The sequence below is a fragment of the Anser cygnoides genome, chromosome 16 (assembly GCF_040182565.1).
Source record: "Anser cygnoides isolate HZ-2024a breed goose chromosome 16, Taihu_goose_T2T_genome, whole genome shotgun sequence".
Taxonomy (NCBI): Eukaryota; Metazoa; Chordata; class Aves; order Anseriformes; family Anatidae; genus Anser; species Anser cygnoides.
Genome location: NC_089888.1, coordinates 3,571,503 through 3,595,346, shown reverse-complemented (window position 1 = coordinate 3,595,346; position 23,844 = coordinate 3,571,503). Strand labels below are relative to the sequence as shown.

Below are 23,844 nucleotides of genomic sequence, written 5' to 3'. Positions count from 1 at the left end.
CCCCCCCCAGCACCAACCACAAGCAGCACTGCACACAGGGCATTTGGTTACAAAACACGTATAAAACTGGGTTTATTTCACAGCATCGTGGGTTCACAAGGGCGAAATGGGGAACGGGCGGCAAGTGAGGAACTTAAATAACACACTAGGACAGAAACCGTAACGGAGTCAGGTGCAGACAGGAACATCTCGCTCTTGTCACCTTCATGGGGCGCTTGCTGCTTGTCTGAAGTAACAGGAGCTCCTTGGGGAGAAGAAACGCCAAACAGGCTTCGTGAGGGTCCCCCTCTCAGTTTATTAATTGGTAATGTAGGAATAGTCCCTTGCCACATGGTGGCAGCTTTTAGGTGAGAAGATAAATATTACCACGCAGGCAGAATTGAACAGGACTGCAAACTACACTCTAGCTACAGAGAAATTAACAGACACACACAGCTTGCGTACCCTGCAGAAGTGACAGCTCCTGCAGAGGCACCACAACAGAGGTACCAGTTTACAAGTCGCAGGCCCAGCACCTGGATGCCGTCAGCCAAAGGCCCACATCCTACAGCACTGCTCAAACACTGCCCCTGCCCGTTTGAGAAGCGCCAGGACAGCGTTTGCTTCGTGGTGTCCCGAGCTCAGCAATGCTGTGTGGGCCTGAGCCAACGTTAGAGTTACCTTTAAACAGCATTCAGCATTCTGGCATTTAGTATTCCTTACCCTAAGCTGTTCTTCTGAAGAAAACGCAAACTAAAAAACCAAACCCCAAAGCTTTCCCATTTATCATGTGAAACCATACCTTCCATTCTGGGAGGGGATCTCTAGCCCAAATGCCCACTGCAACTAGACAAACTTCCACTGAATAGAGACTGAACTGTTCCAAAAATAAATACCTTTTTCTCTAGATGTCTGAGAAAGTTATGTTACAGAAAACTTTATACACTAAATAGAAGGAAGTCCCCAAAGAAAGACATTTTGCAACTTCACTTACGCGAAATGAAGTGTTTTACTATTTCTGGAGATACCTTGTGAGGAGTTTCTTTACTCAGTTCTAGCTCTTTCCCCTCATACAATGAGTATAGGAAGTGGTGGACCACTTTAGTTGTGTTTACCACATTTTTCTAATTTCAAGGCTCTCTATGCTCTAGATGTTTAGTACGTTGCTATTTCTTGCATGCAATGACAGTTATATTCAGTAGAAAGCTGAACTAGTAGACATTTTTCTAAACCTTTTGGAAGATAACTGGCAAGGTTATTGTCTAACTTAACGCCTACCATCTCACTTACAGAGACTGGAAAGTCCTTCTGTGTTAAAGAGAAGTCAGAACCATATTCAGTTTACACAAATAACTTGAAGCTACACACAGTTGAACACAGTTACAGAAGATTTGATAGTCACTGTAGTTATTACATGAAAAGATACATTTTGAGCCCTACTTAAAGAGGAAAGGGCTCCAGTATAGTTTTGGTGCAACTCTAATGACGACAAATCAGCTTTAGGCAAAACACAGCTGAAGAACAAAGATTCAGCTTTGTCTTTGCCTAAAACCAACATTTAATACAAGGAACAGCAATTTACATTACTTTACATATTAGATAGCAGGTAACCTTATGAGGTCTAGTATTTCATTTGGGAGTCAAACAAATTACAAATTTCTCAGTCACAACAGCCAAGCATCAGTTTTGTTTCCTGCAAATAGACAGTTACTTGTATCATAATATTGCTTCAGAAAATAAAACCAAGAGCCAATGTCACAGAAGGTTCCACGTATAATCAGAGTTCATTCCCAACCTGGATATTTTAAAAATAAATGAAGGAATAGCCAATGGTCAAAGAAGTTATTTAACCTCTGGCATAAGCATTAGAATGCTGCCTGGCACCAGCTGCTAAGTGGCTGTTCCGATGTGCAACAAATGCTAGTTTTGAGGACCATCACAGTGACGCAATGCTTGGAAGAACAGAGTTTTAAAAAGTAGCATTTTAAATATTGAGCATGCTTTGTTTCACTGGCTTAGTTTGGCAGGAATAGCTCCACTGACTTATGTACTTGCTCAGAGCACTAAGACCATATATAATACAGTCATACTAAAAAGGTGCTTATTTCAGACTACAAAACACAAACAAATCAAAACCAGAAATTATACATTTTACAGCAAGTTGTTCTTAGTTAAAAGCACTCATCTTCCATTTAAGAGTGGATTAGGATGGCAATCACTTTGCAGCTACCTTGTTCAACAGGTGGTATTTCATGACAGATTTTGAATCAATCTTTACTTTTTAAATAAAGTGTATAATCTTAAAATACTATAGTTAACTAAATTGAAACAGTAATTTCAATCTAGCTATATAGTATAGATGCCCCGTGTATCATTAGTGCAGATATACTGGAACTATTTTCCTTATATGCAAGGCCAATGCAGGTAAAGAATAAATGGCTATATAAATTCAGAATTTCCCACTAAATAACATAACTAACTTAAAAAGTACTGGTACCAGACCAGCCGGTTTTAGGCACATCTTCAAAAAAAATAAAGTATGTGTTTCACTAATGTAAAAATGCAAAAAGATTCTTGGAAACTTCTGAACTTTATGGTGCACTGGAATGGAAGTGATGCTTCCTTTAGTTTCAAGGAATACAATAAAGGCTTAAAAAAAGAAACAATACCGTAGGATTCTTCATAGGGAAGAACAGTTTTAGTAAAACTGAAAAGATAAATAAGGAATAATCAGCAGCCATAACAGCTAACTGGTGAATATTTGTGCTTCAAATGTCCAAAAGAAAATAAAGTTCAACAACTCTTCTTGTACCATCTCCCAGTCTTGGCATACGTGTCCATAATGCACACCTTGACAGTTCACACACACGTCGCAGACTTCAAAGCTAGCTGTAGCCATAGCAGGATGCACACAGTGGCACAGAAAGGCCAGTGGCAACTTCAGCAATCGTGTTCAGTGACGCTATCAGCTGGAAAGTAGCTTTGGTTAAGACTGTTGTGTGAGCCGTCTGTAATGAGGTAAAACCTGGTTTTCAGGAAGATAGAGAGCCAGTTCCAAAGCTACAAGGACGGTGAATTCAAAACCAATGAGATCTCTTCTGTTGAATCTGAATCTCTCTTCTAATTTCTATGATGTCAATGAAAAAGAGAGGGGGAAAAAAAACAGAATCAGTTATCCACACGATACCAACGCACTATCAGATTAAGTCTGCATCACATATTCCTGTTTTATGCTAAGTCAAAGAATCAAAAGCACTGCCACAGATCAAAAAGGTAAACAACCTCATCAGCTCAGCTGTGACACCCGCACAACAGTTACTGTTTCTCAGGCAAACATTAAATGTGAAAATAACCTCACTATAGGATTGATAGGACATTAGACTGCATCAGTCAGGTACTTTAAATTAATTAAAAAGAAGCATCCAAAGGAAGAGCCCTGATGAGAACGAAAACCTACTGAAAGAGCTGGTCTTGAATACAAGCACGTGCTGCTAAAAATCTTGCATTTCATCTTTACCTTGTTCCGTGAAACAGAAAGGTTTTGACCAAACCTGAAACAAGTTGCATAGTACTTACATCTATAAGGTGTTTGACTTCGTGTTTCCTGAGGTCACTGCTGATCTTGGCTGCAAGCAGAACGCAAGCACCAGCGCACAGTTTGCGGTTCTGTTTGTTAAGTTTGCCTTGGAGAACGAGCTTCTCAAAGTAAACGTAAGCCATGGACACAGTAACTGGCTCCAGATTGCATTCTTCACTCAGATTCCGCATTTCTCTCTTTAAACTGAGAACAGAGGGGAAAAAAAAAGATCCACCCTCTCAAACTTGAGAGCTTTTACCAAATGCTCTAGAAACACTTCAGCATGGGAACTCAGAAGAGCATACAGGCAAGGCTCCTACTTAGAAAACCATGACTGGTGTTATCTTCAGCTGGAGAAGCCCAGCTGGCTGCAAGCTGGAGCTGATGAACAACTGACTTAACCTGGCTGACATCATCTACTGTGAAAGAACAGTTCCTCATCTGTCCATAAACACCATGGATTTAGCTGCTTCACTGACACGCAGGCTGTTGCTGTAGGTCTCCTTCTAAGATCCCAAACTTGTTCATGATTCATATCATAAGACTGAACCACGCTGGCCTACACAATGCCACATCAAAGCTGTGCAGATGGAGACCTGTCTACCACACACCTCTAAGGAAAATCAGGTCTGAGGGGAAAGACAGACTGGTTTACACCCTTCTCACTACTGCTGGCCTTTCACTTCAACAAAAAGGCAAACTTTATGGTGGACGCTCTCTCATTGCTATCATCCACGCTACACCTACAGAAGATCTCTCTGCAAGCACACAATTGAAACAGCTACAAAGAGGAGCGTGCAGGACACTGGCAGAACATGTAGACTAAGAAAGAGCAAACCTTCCACTCACAGCTGGGAGCTGCACATAGCCCCAGTGATTCAGCAGTATTGTGTTTTAAGCTGGCTGTTTCAGAAGGCCCTGACTGCTGCACAATTACAACTCTCTGAAGGTGCAACAGTGCATCTCAGTGGTGAGTGCTCAGATGTTTCCTGGAAGATGAGGAATTCTGTGTCCTGCCTTCATGAAATGCTTTTCTTTACCATGACGCCACAGACCTAACCTTCTTCTTTATCCTAGAGTCCTGTTAGAGTCTACAGTCTTGTAATTGAAAGGTGAAAATAGGCAGAGGGTCCAAACTAGTTAAGAGTGGGACTGCACAATAGCGAAACAATCAGGTTACAAGTATTTGTTTCAATGCTAATGTTGCTTCACTGTTAATTGGCTATTAATGTTGATGAAACAAAACCCATCTAGGCTGAACTATGAAAACCAACTGTTACCCTTTTCCAGCATCCTAAGCATTCCTGTACAAGGCTGTCATCCTACAGTCAGCTCAACTGGCAACAAGAGATTAGTATTTAATTATATATACACTATTAATAGATCTAGTATTTGCTCCATACAAGTGGAAGATAAGTCTTGCAACAGTGCAGAAGTTCTCATTATTCACTGCTTGTTTCTTACCTCCTAATTTTGCTCAGTGTCAACTTGATATGAGGAAACTTCTCTCTAAAGGTTTCGTTCATATCCTTCTTCAGGTCTGAGGGCTTCACATATTCTATGACTGTTGTCTGAAACACAGGATGCAAAATTTATTATTTCTCTTGTGAACAGCACTGACAGCAAAACAAGGTTTCCAAGGACACTTTAGTGCAAAGGCAAAACATTTTTTTTTTAACTCTGTAACTTCTGTAGTGGCTTATGTAATACCTCAGGTTGAATCTCAGCCATGTAAAATCTTAATTTGTAACGAACCAGTAAGCAAATGGTTACAATAAATAAGTGACACAGATGTCAAGTTGGACCTTGACAAGCACAGTGTACAAAGCTATTTGTATCTTCCTTGATCTGTTCTCAAAAAGCCACAACTACTACTTCCTGGAGGATTTTTTCTTCCCTGTGGAAGTTCTTTATAGGAGGATCTTCCAGGAGCTCGCTCACTCCTCTGTTCAGTTAGCTACTCACCATGTAAGAAGCAAAGATGAGAACACGTTTGTGTTTTCCACAGGGCCACTGAGGGTCATCCAGAAGATTTGGATCGTACTCTGCTGCTTCCCCAGCTTCACTTCCTGAAGGAACGAAGAAAGCACAACACTGAGCCACAAGAGACGGAGCTTTAAGTTCTGTTTTCTCTTTAATCAAGTGTTCAAACAGCAAACATTAGAAGTGCTGGGAGACCCCATTAGACAGAAACTGCAATTAGTCACCTGTTTTCATTCCACAAACGAACTAGTCAGTATTAGATTTATTTAAAAACAAACCAGCTCCATCTCCAACATATGCCCAATGCACCATTTTAGACAGTGCAAGCTAACAGTTTGTCTTCCAGAAATATGCACAGAGAACAACTGCAGAAGACTGAATTTTTGCTTATACTCAGATCTAGCAGACAACAGCATTGTCAGGTTTGCTCTTTTACACAAGAGAATGCATTCTTGTCAAAAACCCTTGGTTTATGCATTGTTACAGTGCTAGAAGGCAAGGAGGACCATCTGTACCCAGACACACCAGGTGTTTCTTGTTGAGAAATATAAAACTTCACATTTCCAAGGAAATGCTTTGCAGTCTTCGAATTGCAAAAACTAGGCCAAATATACAGAGGATGTAAGGAATATATGCAAGTCTCAGTCCTAAGGTTCATCCCCTGTACTTCATTAACAAGCCTTCTTTGCTAGGGTGTGCTAAAACCAGTCTCCTTCCAAAACCAGTACATCTGTCCCAGTAAAGCACTTCACCACTTGCAATTGTTTCAGAAAAATAAGCTTTTCTCATGCTTTTCTGCTGCATGCACAAATGGTGACAGTGCTAGAAGCTGTCCTTACCAAGCTCTGATCCTGCTGGAATAGTTTTTGCTGTCACAGGTTTGTATCTTGATCCAGGAAGACTCCGTGAAGCACTAGCTCGACATGAAGGAACAGCACTGTGGCTGTCAGCTTTACGAACAACTAGGGCATTGGTTGGATACAGGAATTTTGCATAGGACACAACCTTCAAAAAAAAAGTTGTTGTAGTTATAGGGGAAAAAGTATTGAAAGCTTATTTCCAGACACTGAGAATTTTGTAACTCAGATCTGCAGAGTTTCTACTTGGGAGTAAAGACCTTGAAACTGGGGGGACAGAATGCTGTACATTCACGACTTCAGGATAGAAGGGTTGTAGAGGATTTGGGGGGGGATAAAAAAGGGAGAATCACATCAATAAAAGCCTGGCAGTACACAGATTTAACTGAAGAGGTATAAATTTCACCCATATTTTGTTTTGACAAAAAGGAAATGTTTTGATAAAAATATCATTTACATGTTGCCTGAGATACCAGAGTCAAAACAATTCTCCAGAAATGGAGGCAGAAATCACCAGGGACTTTCACGGCCTCCCCAGAAGCAGCATTATGACAAGTCAAACGTTTCAGACGTTAAGGATCTAAACTTCCACTGCTTTCAAAAGTTACAGTTCTCACTTTAGGCAGTGTTGTGCTATCCATAAATTAAATAATCTTCCTGGTATCAAATGGTCACAACGGTGAAAGGAGCCAGCTGACCCACCCATCATCCCCATGCCAGTCAATGGTTCAGTGATGGAGATCAAGAAAAAAAAAAGTATTTCCTTACCTTGCCATCAGCACCTAGCTCTACTCCTTCCATTCCAAGGACCATCTCAGTGGAGACTGAAACTCCCCCAGAAGGATGTCGCTGCTTCTGTCCTTCCATTTTTAGATCACTAAATGAAGACAAGAAAACGCACAATTGGAAAACGTACCACGAGCTCAGCTTCTTCTATGGTAAACGCCAGGCCGATCCTCTACCTGCAGCCAACACCACGTGGTCAGAGTTCTACTATGCAGAAACAAGGCAATCCCTCAACCCCATCTCCAAGCAAGCATTAATTTTTAAATACTCAAAAATGTGAAGATGTTCATTAACTCAAGAATCAGATTTCATCTCATTTTAAAAAAATCAGATCTGTACCAACGTACCTATCAAATATATCCCACTACTTTTTTTTTTTTTTTAAGTATGGTCTTTCTGCATAAGGTTATACCATTTGTAATACACTAATGCTCAAACACATAACAGCAAATATGATTTTATTACTAGTTTTTCAGGATTAGAAACTTGCCTTTCAATTGCAATTTTCCCAACCACTGTGCACACAAGCTCACACTAAGAATTAGGGCTGCAAGCAGAACTCTGTTTCAGTGATGGCAACATGCAGCTTTGTCACCTATATTCCAATGCAAAAAAGCAGCTTTCAGCTGAAGAACTGCATCGCCAGCTTACACACAAGCAGAACGACACCGTGCTCAGAAGTGCTCTAAAATAACTCCAGTGACCTTGCTGCTTTTCAATTAAATGAGAAAACATTTTCCCATCAACTATTTTTATAGCAAGTGTATTTGAATACAATACAATTCCCACCACTAAACATCCGTTTCCTTCTTCCATAAGTTACATACGGAACAGAAGTGGCAAGACAATTGTTTTGGCAGAAGTGGATTAAAATAAAAATTATTTTCTATGGCATACTCGTAGATTAGGCCTTCACAGAATCAACTTAGAGTTCATAAGAGACTGAGCAAAGCTGCAGGCAAGTCCAGTTAGCAGGTTTTGGTTCTCATATTTGATCATATTTACAGTTCTATAAAAAAAATGGGAGTGCAAACATTAAAAGCAGAATCAATTGGTATCAATTGGGCTAAACTGCTTCTGTTTTTCTTAGATTACAAATAGTGACATTCATGGCTTAGGACAGGTGAAAAATGGAAGAGTTTCTTAAACTTAGTTATAGCTTAACTGCTAAAGGTTGAATATTTTCTAGTAAATAGTGTAGCATCCTTGTCTGATGTACATGGCAAGGAGCCACGTTGTGTTCAAAGTTGGTTTCGAGGATTTCACAGGACTGCAGTGCTTGAAACGTGAACAAAGACCTTAAGAGAGGTTTGCCCTTTTCCAGTATTTTCTCTAGAAGTTTCAGTGAACACTGACACTGCAGCAACGTCTGATTTTACTGCGCTGATAGCAAGTTCTTGTCCTTACACGTAAGCAGTAAGTCAAGTATGTTCACCGGCTTCAAACACAAGACCTATACCACCTATACTCATTTAAAAACATCTTTCGCAAACAATAGGCCAGAGATTTCACGAAGCAGTTAAGGATGACTCACCTGATTCGTAAACTCTCCCCGTAAGGTAGGATCGAAAAAGCCACACACAGTGTTCGTTTAGCACAGATTAATACTATCCTGTAAGCAGATAGGAAAAGATCAGGATAAGAATTGAGATTTAGAAGTTACAATACTTTTTTATAGACTGTGAACACTGGATTCCTCTTCAATTGCTTTGTAAGTTACATAGATACTGATATGGATTTTATGTTTCCAGATAGCAGCACAAAAGCAGAGGTTTCCTTCTGACCCTACAGGGCCTTAGAGCCAAGCTCTATCTCACAGCCCAGCTCTGTAACCGGCATCATCCTGAGAACAACTCGGAGATCTCAGTCATAAAAATTAGAAATACCTATTTAAAAATCAATATATTTTCATAAATATTTTTACATTTAGACGGATGATGGTACCACTCCTAGGTCTCACACATCTAGCAATAATAAATACGAATGCAACCCATTCTCTCTCCTGCTCAGCCAAGAATTTGGATAAACCAAACCATTCTCCTTACATCCTCCTCAGAGCTCCTACAGCCTCCTCAGTCTTTGTGCTAGAGATAAAGATGGCGTTTGGAGAGAATGAATTAACTTCCTTTCTCCTCAAAGCAGAATGGCAGAACCATCAGAAGATTGCTGCAGATGTAGCAGATATCAGCACCTACTGCCCTCAATATAAGGATGTTTAAAATTAGCAAGACCACAAGGACATTGCATTATTCCCACCGATATTAAAGAGCTAACCACATTGAACTGGAGTTTACTTATGAGCACACACAAGTACAAGGGGCACAGCTGAAGTTACCTGCTGTTTTTTGTGTCATACTGCCTCATGTTCTTGATGAAGTGCATCTTCTTCAAACTTTTGTGCCTCGGAGACCCAGATATATTCTTGGTTCTGCAATTGTAAAAAGAAAACAAAAAAAATCCTAAGTGCTCTGAAAAAAAGTCATGCCAGTTTTATGATCAGATGGCAGCACTAGCATGCAGGACCTCAGATATTGGCGTGGAAGAGGGTGGAGGGAGGAGAGGACTGCATGCAACGAGTTAAGATTAATGCTGCTTTTGAAAAAAAGTACCTTTGTACACTGGCATATTCCACTATGTCTTCTAAAAAGTCTAGAGAGCAGCGCTGGGAGATAAAACGCCTTCTGTAAAATGTACAACACCATGAAGAGTGAACAATATTAGTTCATGGCCTCGGAGTTTATGAACTGCAACAGATCTATGAGCTCTTAAGACAAATGGCAGCTTTTTTGGGGGGATTTGTTTTGTTGTTAGAAGAGTGCTTACCAAGGGGTTTCACGTTCCTAAAAAGGCCAAGAACTTGTTACCCCCCTCTAGGAATTTTAAAATCTGTCACTTTGAGTACACGTTTATACTGACTTCATCAGCAAGAGCACTCACTACCTTCAACACAAAAGAACACCTACCTATAAAGTTAAACACCTAAAAAGCTTCCCAATCAATATTTCTTACAGGATTTTAAATAAGTAGCATAAAAAGCTCCCTATGTGCATCAAGGCAAGGGAGTAAGTAATTTTATATCAATCTACCAACATGTATATATACAGATATCTGTATGATGATGGAACATCTGTATTTGTATTCCTGATTTTGAACACTGTGCTTCTCCAGCAGTAGGCATCTGCGGACCAAGAGTCCATGACACTAGCCCAATAAAATTGACAGATCTCTCAGGAAAACAATAGAGAGGACTATTAGAGGAAGCTAAGAGTATTCAGGGCCCATCTGAAATCCCAGAATGGAAGACACAAGGAGAATAATAAGAATCTTGTGAGTTACTTTAACAGAAATAGGATATCACACTTAAGCCAAAAAAAAAAAAAAAAGACATTGCCAAGTAAGATGCATTATACTCTTTGTGGGTAGAGATTTACAAATAAATTTGGAAACTGGCTGCAATTTCTGTAGGAACAAGGCACTCAGATTCAGCCACCATCACCAAAATACTGACACTACAACTATCAAATTCTACTTTTTTCTGCTTTTGTTTAAGCATACATCACACTGTGCTTTTACTACAAGCCACATGCATTCAAGTCCCAGGTTTTCTTCCAAAGTATCATCATAACCCAACTGATGGCCGATATTGGCATGGAGCCAACTAAGAAGACACTTACTAGATATAAGTAGTGGGATGCTGCTTTGACAAGATCAACTTCTGGAAAAAACTCAGACTTAAAACTCCACATATTTTCACCTCTGGAAAAACAATAAATACATTGAGAAAGAAATTATTGCCATTTATTAGAAGTTGCAGATCCGTAACAGGAGATGGCGGTCATGCTGCTGTGGAGAACTTGTGCTCAAGGCTATGCAGCTGTAGACCACTGGAAAGTTCCAAAGTCTTCAAAAACAGTTTTCAGAGCTCTCGTGCACATGAGCAGCCAAACTGCTCAGACAGACCAAGGCCAGGCTCTCAAAACTTGGAAGTTAACATGCAACACTAAAACAAAAGTGTGGCACCTTGGGTGGTGGGGAGTGGAGGGGGCAAGGAGGTCAGCCAAAATGGGATTTATTAATTGCTAAGGGCTACGGATGACTTTTTACAGCAAAGATTTATAGCTTCAGTTGATTCAAGTTAAAGATCAAGAAGAGCTACTCAGGATTTACTCTGGTCTTGAAGCCCAGCACTTCAGGATTTTGAAGTTACTTGACAATCTGCTAGTCCTGGTGACTTTGCCTTCTATCCTCCAGCTGAGATGGGTAAGAAACCAAACCACACTATTTTGTCACTACATAAGAGATATACAGGAGCACTCCAGCCTATTTTGGCTTCTAACATGCAATAAGAAAACACCTTTGTGAAATGCGGAGGCCAGTCTCAAAGGTCCTGGCATGAACTGCAGTTCTCCATGTCCCCAAACTTCCTCCCCTCTAGTTCAAGGAGACCGGACTGGATGCAGACAGAAAGAAGCCTTGTATGGTGAGCTAAGGAAAAGCAAAGCTAAAACCAATGACAACAGGCATTGGTACAAAAAAAGACGTAAAAGGCTCTTTAAAAGGATGCCAGCATAAGGTGCCAGTAAGGGTGCCACAGTGACCACCAAAATGCTGGGCCACTACGGTACAGACCCATCAGGAGCCCTAAATCCAAACACTGCTGCATTTCCTCAGCAATAGGGACAAGAACACAAAGCACCTGAACCCACTGCTCTGTGAGAGCCTATCTCAGTAAAACGCTGCTGCAGTGAAAGGAAGATCCTGCCCCTTTGCTCAAAACCACAATGACTCACCCCCACTGTGCCAACAGGAAACTTGATTTTTAGCTACACTTCAGCTTCACTTGAGGACAGAAAATATTTGTTGTCACCTTGGAGAAATTCAACACGCTAGGCAAGATATTCTCCTCAAATCTCAAAACAGGGAATACGCAAAGAGGTCTCGCTAATCCAGACCATGCTAAACAGGTTGTGTGCTCAAACATTTTACAATGACAGAGACTTGCTGGCTTCCTCAGTAGCACTAATCAGCAAAGCTTCTTTATTAGTGCATCCTTGGAGTATGCTGGAAACTATTACGGCTTCTTGAGTTGTCTGCAGTCAGTTTGCAAACTGTTTGTGTTAGTTGTGGTGCTCCTCTCACGCAGTAATTTACACCTCAACACCAGGCAGCACGGGATCACTTCAGGACTCTTGCCTGATGAAAAAAGTAGTCATGTCCCCTGGGCTAAGCAGATTCATCTAGGATAACACCTCTTGCTTGTGCTCTGATCCACAGGAGTTCAAAGGATTTTAAGTCATTTACACAGAGCATCTGTTGCCAAACGCGACCTAAATACTAAAGCAGCGCACAAAAATCTATACACGCACTGTCAGTTACCTTACACTGACTCTTACTGACAATGCTACTTGATAATTAGAAATCGAATCATCCAATGTTAAAATTTTAATGAGTTCTATGAAGCAGGCTGTAGTTTCAATAGGATCCTAAAAGAAAGCCCAAACCTGTCTGTTAGCCAATACCAGCTATTTCCTTGACAAGCTACGGAGGGTTTGTTTGCTTGGAAGTACAGCCTTGGTCAAGAACTCACGTTTTGGGTGCTTCCCCCACTATTTTAAGAGCCAATAAAACAGGACCCACCCAGGGCTTCAACACACACAGCGTGTGCCCAGAGATAAGGGACTATCGAGCAGAGGGATTCTGGATTAAGCCTGGGTTTGTTATCTCCATGCGCGCACACGGCCACGCACAGTCCAACAGCACCGCTCAATCTGTGGTGAGCTAAACATGGACGTGAAAAACACCTCATGATCAGATAAAAACCAACAGCTTAAGCAGCAGCCAGCCCACAAATTCATCCTTTCTGGTGGACTTCCCACTAAACAAACCCCACTTCTGAGGGCTTTAGACATCTGTCCTCCTCCGGCCCTGCCAATGTCCTAGCGAGTGCCAGAGAAACTCTCACAGAGGGAGACGACAATGGAGAAGCAGCACACAGGACTCCTGGCCAGGGGTTTACTCAGCTCTTAAGTGTTCCCAGCAGGACAGGACACAGCTAAGAGCAGTCTATGTATAGCACCGGTAATCCCTAAATGTCCTGTCTTGCAAATTGAAAGGAAAAATCTGTTTAAGTCACAGCTTCAGATTAAAGACCAGTGACCTTTCAGATGGCCTGCCAGAGTATTTCCCCTTTCCTACCCACAGGCTAGGCCGCACAGACGTCCAAAAGAACAAGAGGAAAGTGTGAGGACGTTGCTGTAGTTGGAGATTCCTAAGACAGTCCTAAGACAGCCACTCTTAAACAGATATCCTGTAAAATGCAAGAAGTGCAGCTGTCGTTTGGCCCTTTTGAAGCGTCCCTGTTCAGCCCTGCTGGTCCCTGTATTTCTGCCACAGCAGGTGGACTGACCAACAGCTCTCCTTCCTCCCTAAGGGAGAAGTCAGAAATTCCTGAAATCTGACTGGGATTCTCTTGTCCTAACTAACCGCCTCCTCTCACAGGGACAGGTTTGCACCCTGAGCCAACCCTACAGCCAGAGAGGGTCCGTTCAAGCAGCATTCAGCTGTTTTCACCTATAACTGTATCTCTGAGCCACTCAGCATCTGGAGTCCGTCTTCTGCCTGACCTCTTACCACGATCACTCCTAGGGCAGGGTCAAGCAGGAGAGGAGAAAGCCTGCACTCCTGTCTGACACCACTATTTCAACCTCTGCACATTTTTCACTTTAAATGTAGTACCTTCCTGTAAACATCTGCAGAAGAACATTAAAGTAATTAATGTATTGTTGGTGATGCTTGCAGGGGTGCCGAAGAGTGGAAGTGAACTGCCTCCAAGCTAGAGGATTCCTCACTGCCCTGCAGGATGTCTTTTAAGATGCTCAAGTGATCACAGAGAAAGGAGAGCAATATCTAAGTTGAATATTAAGTTGCTCATATTATCCTTCCTCAGTATATGGGCAGCATTTCCAGTAGCTTCTTCTCTTGTCACACTTTTATGGGTGAGTTTAAAGATCTCAACACTGGTCTCACTGAACGAGACAATCAAAAGATCATATGCTGCTCCCTTTTGCTGAGTTAGAACAAATTTCCATTTCTGACCACTAGACCAGCCATTCTCTCTCTACTGTAGGAAAAAGTAGGAAGCAAGCCAGATGATCCGAAGAAGAGGCAAAAGTAGAGGTTGCACCCAACCTAAATTTTTGCTCCAAAATATCTGAGCTCCTTCCATCCTCTAACACCACGAAAGCAATGGTGTTGAATTAACCAAGACCATGTTAGCTTCCTGGCTCTGTGGAAAATGCTTTCTGTGTGTGGCTCTGGTATGGCAAGTTTGCTGTGGGACTCCTATCCTCACATCTGATTTTCACTTCACCTACGCAGCAACAAAAATCAAAAAGCAGGAGAAGAGGGCAGCAGGCTAAGCCCTGTGGCACAAGTGCTCAAAGATATTGCAAAAGCAACATGACTTGAGGCCTCCTGTAGCAAAACGGACAGGCACTGCAGGCTCGTTTCAGATGCAGTCACATCCCTCTGCCAGAGGGAAGGATGCCGCGATGCTTTCACACGTATGCACATGCATCCACGGGCACTCTGCTAAAATTAGCAGCTAGGCTTGTATCCTCTGTTGCTCTTTAGCAATACATACTGCTAATAGACGAATTGAACAGACCAGGTCAAAGATTTTTAATTACAGTGTAAAATTAGGGGCTAACAGAATTTGGTTTCTTATTTCTCACTTGAAAGTTATTTTAATATTGATGGCCCTTTGTAAGGTCTTCTACATGCCTCAGTATAATCACAGCTGTCGAGAGACTGAGTTTAATATAACAAAGACAAAAATCATTTATTGGTTTGTGGAGGCACTGGCTTAGTAACAACTGTCAAAGGTAATTTGCTCAAGAAATCCAGATCCCAAATCTTGTTTTCAATAGGAAGACACACCTGTCAGATTTGTTTTGTCAAGACATACTTTGAAGAATTAAACTTTGTAGTTTTTCCTTCCTTACGGGCAAGCCAACAACCTGGTATGAACTGCGTTTCAGTTTGACTAGGCAAAAATACTGTCACCAAGGGATTAAGGAAACCGGTTCCAGTTTTTTAGCTTAATTTTTGTCAACTGCTGTTACCTATGCTCAGGCAACATTTACTGTTTCCAAGCTTGCATTCCAGAGCGTACGAGTATGAGACTCCCTGTTCTCACACCCCGTGCCTTACTGCCATCGGTGCTTATATTAATCGGTTTCCTGATTGAAGTAGGAAAGCAGGTTGAGTACAGCTCACCGGGAGCAACAAGTTTTCAGTAATTAAAGTCAAGAGAAGTCAGACACCACATTTACACTAAAGCACAGTCAAACCACCGTCACTACCACGTATCTGGGAAAATAGATCTTTTATGAAGAATCTCTGCCATGAATGCCCAGTACTCAGCCATTTCTGCAGGTAGATGGTTTCAGATCTCACACGCAATGAAGCGGCAGAGGAGATGACACCCCGTGTAAATGACAGCAAGTGTATAGCTAATCACTCCTTTACAAGGTCAGCTATCCACTGTTTTATGGCAACGCTACTGGAAGCACAGACGTGCAGTGTGGATTGTAAGCCACGGTCCCAGGAGTTCATTCTGACATTTATTTAAAGAGTCACACTGCCAGAGAATAAATACAAGTCTCACAGGGGGGTCTAGTCTAAGACGTTTCTCCAATAATCTGCCTTTTTAGGAATAAATCCAAACTGATTACCCACATGAGCACAGGAGTACTTTCATGCTGCAGAGCAGGTCTCTGTGCCAGAACTCGGGGTTAAAGAGGAGGCCCAGTTCCCTCACCCTTGTGCTCGTATTCAAGGTTTGTTCATGAAACCAAAGCAGCACCATGGCTTTCCTGCTGGTCCAAAACAGCCAAGAGAAAAACCTGCATTGCTCAACGAACAGTAACACCACATGCAAGAAAAAGAATACGCCGTGCAGTGCACAGGACAAATGAGAAGGGACAGAAATAAACTGTAGCTTGAATGAAGGTGGAGGCAGAGTAAATGGAAAGTTTACTAAGCCTGGATGGTTTTAAATACTAACAAGGAAATAAATTACTGTAGATACTTGTCACAGTGGCTGCTACTTCATTGCTGATTCACAACCACATATGATTAAGACCTAATGCTACCAGGAAACGAGCTTTGTATTCATTGCGTTTCATACATCACATTGTTCTGGTGCTAAGAGTGTTTAGACAACCCAAGGAGAAAATAATGCCTTCCAGTAAGTGTTATGAAAGCCATCTGTTGCAATAGAACCACCAAGCCAGATGCAAGGTCTGCTGTGCCTAGAGCCCGCTTCTTGTAAAGTAATTCTAAAGCCTGCTCCTAAAATCCCAGCTGCTTCTCACAAAGCAAACTGGATGTGCTGCCAAGATGCAGCCAGTGACCATTCTCCAAGTCTGAACCAGTTTCTGTAGGTGTTCCTACCAGGGACTGCTCACCAACCTGGTTTCCTCGGTGCTCTGTTCACTAAACACAAACGCTGATCAACAGGCAAGTGAAACGCAACACGTGTCTTTTGCAACACTGAGGACATTATGCTAGAAACACTCACGCACTTACTTCCCTGAGAGATGATGATATCATTTCTTGTGCCTTGTTAAAACAAAAGCCTTCAGCACAATAAAACTCCCAAGTTACAAAAAAAAAAAAAAGAGCTTTTACTGGGAAGAAGAAAATTCAAAACAGGTGACAGGAAGAAACCAAGTGAAGGAAAGTTTTGAGTTCTCCCAGGGCTTTAATGGGAGCTTGGTTCTTCCCACCACCACATCTGTCATCCCCACTAACCTACAATCAAGAGGCTGCAGCCTCACCGAGGCAATTTTTTATGCTAACATTGCAAAGACCACAACAGAGCAAGTGCAAATCTGTGCTGTATTTCTAGCAAATCAAGGCAGGTCTGCGGGGCAGGCCGAGCTCCTTACTGCCGTGCCAGTGAGCACTGACCAAGAGGAGTGCTCCCCAGAGAAGGTCGCTGCACGCAGCAGAGGTGTTCAGAGCTCCTGCAGGAAGGGCTGCCAGGCTCACAGCACGAGACGACAGCGAGATTTTAGTTTTAAAGACTCTGTACTTCTCATCAGTCAGAGCACTGTCTTGTGAAACTCTTCTGCTTCACTCGCCCTTATGAGAGCAGCTAAAGGTTCTTTATTTAACACCACCTTCAGAAGTTAGAATATAATAATTTACAGTAGATTATACACACAATAGCTATAAACCAAAGGTTACAAGTGTTAGAGATCTTCATCTGAAGAGCTAGCGAGACTGTCTGTAGCTGAGCACCACCCACCTGCAGTCATCTGCTTTATCAACAATACCTCATCCTCATTACAGAACCCAAATTTCACTATACTTGCATGCACGTCAGATTACGCATTTTTAGATTTAAACTGCAGAGCATGAAGAATTCGGAACAATCTACAAAAGGAGGCTCAAAAGCGTCTTCGTGGAAAAAGCGACAGATGGAATAAGGAGCAATACAGGACACCTGAAGCTAAGTCTTCAAGACTTCATACAAGTAAAACAACACATACAACAAAAATAAAAACAAACAATTTTGTGAGAGTCGCTTTCACTCCATCTTTCTGTTTCTCTTCTGAAACAAAAAGCCCAGTTTATGGCAGCCCGCAAACAGCAAGCACCACAGCTAGAAACTCTTCTGCTCAGTCTCTGAGCCCTGACAAAGAAGCTTCATCATCCGCAGATAAGGTGAGATAGCTGCTCACTCTACTGGCAGCACTGATGCGAGTTTGAGCAGCCACTTATCTGCAGTTATCAAGGAGGACTCTTGTGCTAAGCCAAGTTCCAGCGAAGAGCACTGACAGCCTAAGCATTTGCTCCAGATGTGCACCCACGGCACCCAGCACATGGCTGTTGCTCAATGTGAGCTTTGCCAAATGCGAGTGCTATGGCTCAAAAGGAGGCACTAATGGAGATCTGGGGGTAGGAAGAGAAGGAGGAGAGAAGAGATAAGCATGTCAGACTGTGAGCTAGAAAAACTATGTTTTAAGCCAGGACAGTGAGATCCTGCAGACTTCAGAGTCGAGCTACATCTGAAAATGCTGGTCTAACAAAACTTATTTTTTTCCTGATGCGGGGAAAGCCTTGTAAAGTAAATAACCTTGCATATAAAATGTTAGGAAAGAGCCATGACTGCTGTGGTACCACGTCAGTCCTCGGCAGGGCACTGAAGCCCATGGCAGAGCAGCCCCAGGATGAGGCGGCTCCGGTCACCACGCGCCTGCAGAACTTGCTGGAAGCCCGGAGCAGTGCCCCACCACCTCCTCCTCACAGTCAAGCTTTTCAGATTCATCAGGCAGCCTTTTCTGATGTTAGCTTGAAGAAGCAAGACCACGTATGTGGAGCTGCAGCTGTCAGGCCGCTCGCATGCTGGCCTTGCAAGGCTACACAACCCACCCACAGGCCCCATCAGCTGCGAGTACAGTTAATTCCCTACACAGACTCCTCTGAGTGGAGAGCACAGTTACTTTAAAAGCCCTCAGACCCCTCTAAATGAAGGGGTTAAATAACCTTAGCATTGAAGAGTCTCTCTTTTGACCTAGAAGCCTTCCCAGAGGCGTGCAGGATACAAGGATCAGATCTCCAGGTTTCCTGCTAGGCATACAACGCGCTTCTTCTGACTCGGATGAATATACCTGGCTGGGAACGCCAGATAAATAATGCAGGTAGCTATAAATTGTAAGCCATTTAATATTGGACACTTGCAATTCACCTGCAGGTGCAAGTATGCGAGAAGGTTGCTGAAGCAAACCGTTTGCCAAGCAGCACACTGCTGCCTTAACATTTCAGCTGAGTTTTAAATAAAGTTCAGACGTCGGATATGTTCATTTTCAGCCCTGAGCAGCACACAACAGCCTACTATTCATGTCTCAAAGGTCAAAGCCTGCAGCCTCTGACAGATATTGTTGCTTCCTGAAAAGTACTGTGCATGCTCAGGTTATTCCTAATAAGGCTTAGAAATTAAAACTTGGGCCTTTAAGCATTATTTCACCCATCTCCACAAAACATGTGTTAGCAGAGGGTTTCTTTTTAAATAAATGCTTCTCAAAGTGAAAACAGCTGCTGGGCTGACAATAGTATAAAACAATACATTAGCCATCATAAGCATGAAAGCCTGACCAAGCATTTCTGCCATTCCATGCAAGGAACGGATTTGATCACACCTACGTTAGCAATACAGTACCCAATTAACCCTTAAATGCAGAGCTGGTCTAAAGCACTGCTCTTACCAACTAGTTTAGACTCCAAACCTTAAAGTTATCTAAACCAGCCCAGTCATTTCTGATTTATCAGCACCCACCAGCATTCAGTTCAGCTGCCTTACCGCTGATCATCAAGGGCATTAAAGCACTGGTTGCAAATAGTTTAGTCTCTGAATTTGTTTTTAGGCCTAGCAAAATGCAGCAATACATGGCAAAACCAGCTGTTCTACATCACACTGTACCGAAACCTCAGAAGTGCACAACAAGCATTGACATTCAGGGCTGTTGTTCCCATTCCTCATTTCATGCTTTCATAACCTGGCTATTTTCAGGGCTCTTTGCTGTCTGTGTTTCCCCAGAAAGCTCTGCCAGTTTCAGACCCAGCTGCAGAAATTCATTAAAAAACTGTGAATACCGATTTGTTCGCTATTTGCTGCCTCCATCCACTGCTTTCTGTTAAGCTTGTTCTCTGAACGACCGGGGTAAGATGGAAAGGGAGGGAGGATAACAAGCGGAGTAAGAAAGCGGCACAACACAGACTTGTCATTTAAGATCCTATTAACAGGAGATACCTTAGGAAAACAAAAGTGGAAGGTTAAAGTCATTACGTTCATCACGCTCAGCCAGCAGCACAATGAAACAAAGCATTCAGATTAAAGCGTGCCTCCAAGGGAGGGCTGTTAGCACACACCCTGCTCACCACTGGAAGCTTCCATCCTAAAGAACCTGACAGCTACTGAGCAACTCCGAGAACCTCCACGTTATGTCAACTCAGCAGGTTTCTTGTTCCTTGGACTGTACCAAAGATCCTGCCTGCTGCTAGCAAACAGCGCCGGCTGTAGCAGAGGTGTAGCGGCAGCCTGCCCTGAGCCACGCTGCCCGGCCACATCAGCTGCGTGCAGCTTCACAACCACGGCAAACAACACCGAGTTTTGCAGTAACACTCTGCACAACGAAGACGACCTCTCAGATCTGGGCAGGCCCCAGCGCTATGAAATCGCCGACGATGGCCCGGGACTCACAGCACCAATCACCTCAAACAGATGATCGCATCTGGGGGACCCCCCTGCCCTGCTCCTGGTGTATTTAAGGGAGACTCCACTCACAGCAGACCAAAGCAGCCTTTTACAGTGACCAAAAAAGGATGCTGAGGAGAGCGGCTGCCTGCCGTGGGCACCAGAGAGGAGATGTCCCGAGCAGCAGTGCAGATTCCACCTCCCCTTTTCCTCTGGTGGCTTCATACCTCCATATGTTTGCATGATGTTCACCTGCCTAGGAAGCAGCAACACCACTGCATGGCAAAACATCACCCAGATCTCAGAGTCGCAGCAGGAGGGAAGACACATTTGCTTGTTGATTTCTGAACTTTCATTTGCAGTATGCCAAACACAAAAGGGGAAGCAGTACAACCTCCACAAGGAAGAAAGTTCCTGAATCGCTCATTGTGTATTTGCTGTTCCACAGGGAACAGGGCTGCTCTGTCTCAACACAACTCAAGGAACCACCCAGAAAAAAAAAAAAAAGTGTTGGAGTCCCTCACCCTGAAAGCCTTGGCATCGCAGGTAAAAATGTAATTCCAATGGAATGGTCTGTCTCTGCCACTCCTGCGTACTCCTGTGCCCAACGCAACTAGAAATAGATACGTTGGGTTTAATGAGGCAGTGCAAAACTTTTTATCAGAATATATGTATGTGTGTGTGTATATATATATATATATATATGTATATAGTTTCGGTGATGTTCACTATCCACTCCTCTTTCTTTAAGGACAAAGAAATAGATGAACTCTCACTCCCAGTCACTCTCATAAGAAGTAGATAAAGTGATTAATACGATGCCATATACCCTTTCAAGTATCTCTTTCCCAAGCTGAGGAATCAGTCTGTTTTGTCATTACTCATACAAAAGCCCTTTTATTCTCCCAATTACCCTCCTTGCACTTCCCTCAACCTCTTATTTCTGATTTAATCTTTTCGGTTAGATTGATTAGAATACTATAGTGGAACATAACATCTCAAAATCAGATGCCAAGGGAAGAGGAGGAAGGACATAAAACAAGAAGAGATCCAAGGAACACATATTAAAGAGTATTTTCTTAGCGTCTTACTGACTCGGCATGGAAAAGGGAAGGAAGGAATAATTTACACGAACTCCAGTGGTCCTAAACTCAATAAGCCCATGCACAGGCACGCCGAACGTCTCACACATGGACACCACCGTACTTGCAAAGCTCCTGATACTGAACTCTCCCTCAAAAGCCTTATCTACAAGAAGAAATCAGGAAAATGAGCAGCACAGCACCGAGTGCATGGAGCAGGAGTGCTAGGAAGGAGCTGTGTCACAGTGACACTGTGACTTCAGGCTTCGCTGCTCAACAAGCGGTACACAACAGCATCATCCATGCTCAGAGGACATGGAAGTAGCAGGCCCAGCTGCAGTTTCTCCAAGAAGTAAGGAAAGAAGGATCCCATCTTTTATGGGAAGAAAAGCACCAAGCACTACAAATAATTCAATAAGGTAAAACCCTGGGAGGGAACACACGCAGGAGGACCCCCCACACCGTTACTCACAGGGCTACATTTCCTTGAATTCACTCATCCTCCATCCCGAGGACCAGCAGGACCCATCTGTTAGCAGATGTTCACAGAAAGGTGGCACCAATGACCTGCATGAGCAAAGCTCCCTGGCTTTAAAGCACAGACAACACCTCCATTCCAGCCTACTAACAAAGCTCTGGAAGCCACTATAAAGACCGCGGAGACTTAGATGTCTTCGATATTGTTTTGCTTATCTGCAGCCTCAGAGGGCCAGCTCACTTTACAAGGCTGTTTATGCAAGAAGTGGCCTGAAAAAAAAAAGAGTTCTTTTGGAGCTCAAATCCCCAAGACCGGAGCAGAAGCCTACCTTTCAGAAGATTAGAAAACTGATACTTCCAGGCTGATAGACGTCCCCTGCAAATACAATGGTAATTCTGCACTGAGGGCCAGAATATCCTCCTCTAAAGGCAGCTTCGAAAGTTCCCAGAGTACAAGCAATTATTAGCATTGCTTGTAGAGTTACTGCACAAACAGGCAGCGGAGATTAAAAGAAGGCACACCAGTAATGGTCACGTTACCTGGAGTAAGACTCCTACCTAGCAGCGCCTTGGCCAGCTTCACCTGGAGACAGCAAAATTCAAAACCCAGGCCCAGGAAAAGCACGAGGAAGGGTTCCTGCTGCAGCAGACCTCCAGCCAGACTACGCTGGAGAAATATTCTCCAAATCCCCCCCACTCACCAGACACCGCTACCAGTCTGGCCGCCCACCGCACACGCAAGCAGACCCCTGGAGAGCTGGGCGAGCCCCCCCAGCACCCCCAGCAGGGCTACCACGACATCCTGGGCGCTCGGGCAGGAGAGGCGCAGCCCCCGCTCCCAACGGGGGGGGCACCCCGGCACAAGGATGCAGGGATGCTCTGGCCACCCAGCCGGCCACCTCGCCCCCGGGGGGCAGCGGGGTTGGATGGTGCTCCCAGGGCGATTGCAGAGGCTCCAGCGGCTGGGGGGGGGGGAGCTCCATGCTGGCACCCCCCCGGGCAGGTGCTTGCCCCCGGCAGCGGGGGGGGGGGGGCGGAGGGGAGGCTGCAGCCCCGTTTCCCACGCCCGCTCCCCCCGGGGGCGCCGCTTTCCCACGCTCGCTCCGCACCCCCCCGGGGGCTGCGGGCCCTGGGAAAGTGCGGCTCTTCCCAGGGCTTCCCACGCCCCGCGGGACCGGGCGGCTGTGCGAACGGGTGGGAAGCTTTGGGGGGGGGGGGGAGAAGGGTTATAGGGCCGGGATGGGGGGGCGGGCCGGCGGGGAGGAGCCCAGCCCCGGCCCCTCACTCACCTCTGCCGCTGCACCTCCAGCGCCAAGCCGCCTCCCGCAGCGCCCGGCGCGGGGCTCAGCAGCCCGGGGCCCCCCGGTTTGGCGGAGCCCGGCAGCCCCGGGGGGGCGGGCGGCAGCGGGCAGAGCGGGGCGCCCTGCGGCAGCGGCGTGAAGCCGCCCCCCCGGGGCTGCTCCGCTTCCCCTTTCCCCGCGGCAGCCGGGGAAGAACCGGGCAGCAGCGAGGCACCCGGGAACCCGGGGGGAACCCGCTGCGGGGCCAGCGAGCGCGGCGGGGCTCCGGCCGGCTCCGCCGCCTCCTCCTCCTCCTCCTCCTCCTCTTCCTCCCCTTCCCCGGCGGGCAGAGGAGGAGGAGGAGGAGGGGGAGGAGGAAGAGGAGGAGGAAGGGGAGGCTGCTTCTCGGCGGCCGGGCAGGGCGGGCGGCCGTCCAGGGAGATGTTGGTGAGGAAGAAGAGGGCGGCCTGCCGCCGCCGCGAGTCGCCCCGTCTGCGCGGCCGGGGCGCCGGGGAGCCGCACGCCGTGGCCGCGGCCATTCTCCGAATGAGCCGGGGCG

General features: G+C 44.5%; 1 protein-coding gene across 2 annotated transcripts; it reads right to left on the bottom strand.

Moving 5' to 3' along the window:
* Positions 1-42: 42 nt before the first annotated feature.
* Positions 43-23,844, bottom strand: CABLES2 (Cdk5 and Abl enzyme substrate 2). 2 transcript variants are annotated; one of them, XM_048074666.2, is made up of 10 exons: positions 23,295-23,844; positions 9,792-9,863; positions 9,518-9,610; positions 8,717-8,794; positions 7,165-7,273; positions 6,379-6,544; positions 5,522-5,625; positions 5,021-5,127; positions 3,556-3,760; positions 43-3,106 (listed from the first exon to the last, which is right to left on the bottom strand). In XM_048074666.2, exons 1-10 carry the CDS (start codon positions 23,822-23,824, stop codon positions 2,966-2,968), a joined length of 1,605 nt encoding a protein of 534 aa, XP_047930623.1. In that variant the 5' UTR covers positions 23,825-23,844; the 3' UTR covers positions 43-2,965. The 2 variants fall into 2 exon arrangements, with proteins under 2 accessions (XP_047930623.1, XP_047930624.1); XM_048074667.2 differs by lacking the exon at positions 9,792-9,863 and having other exon boundaries at positions 23,295-23,843.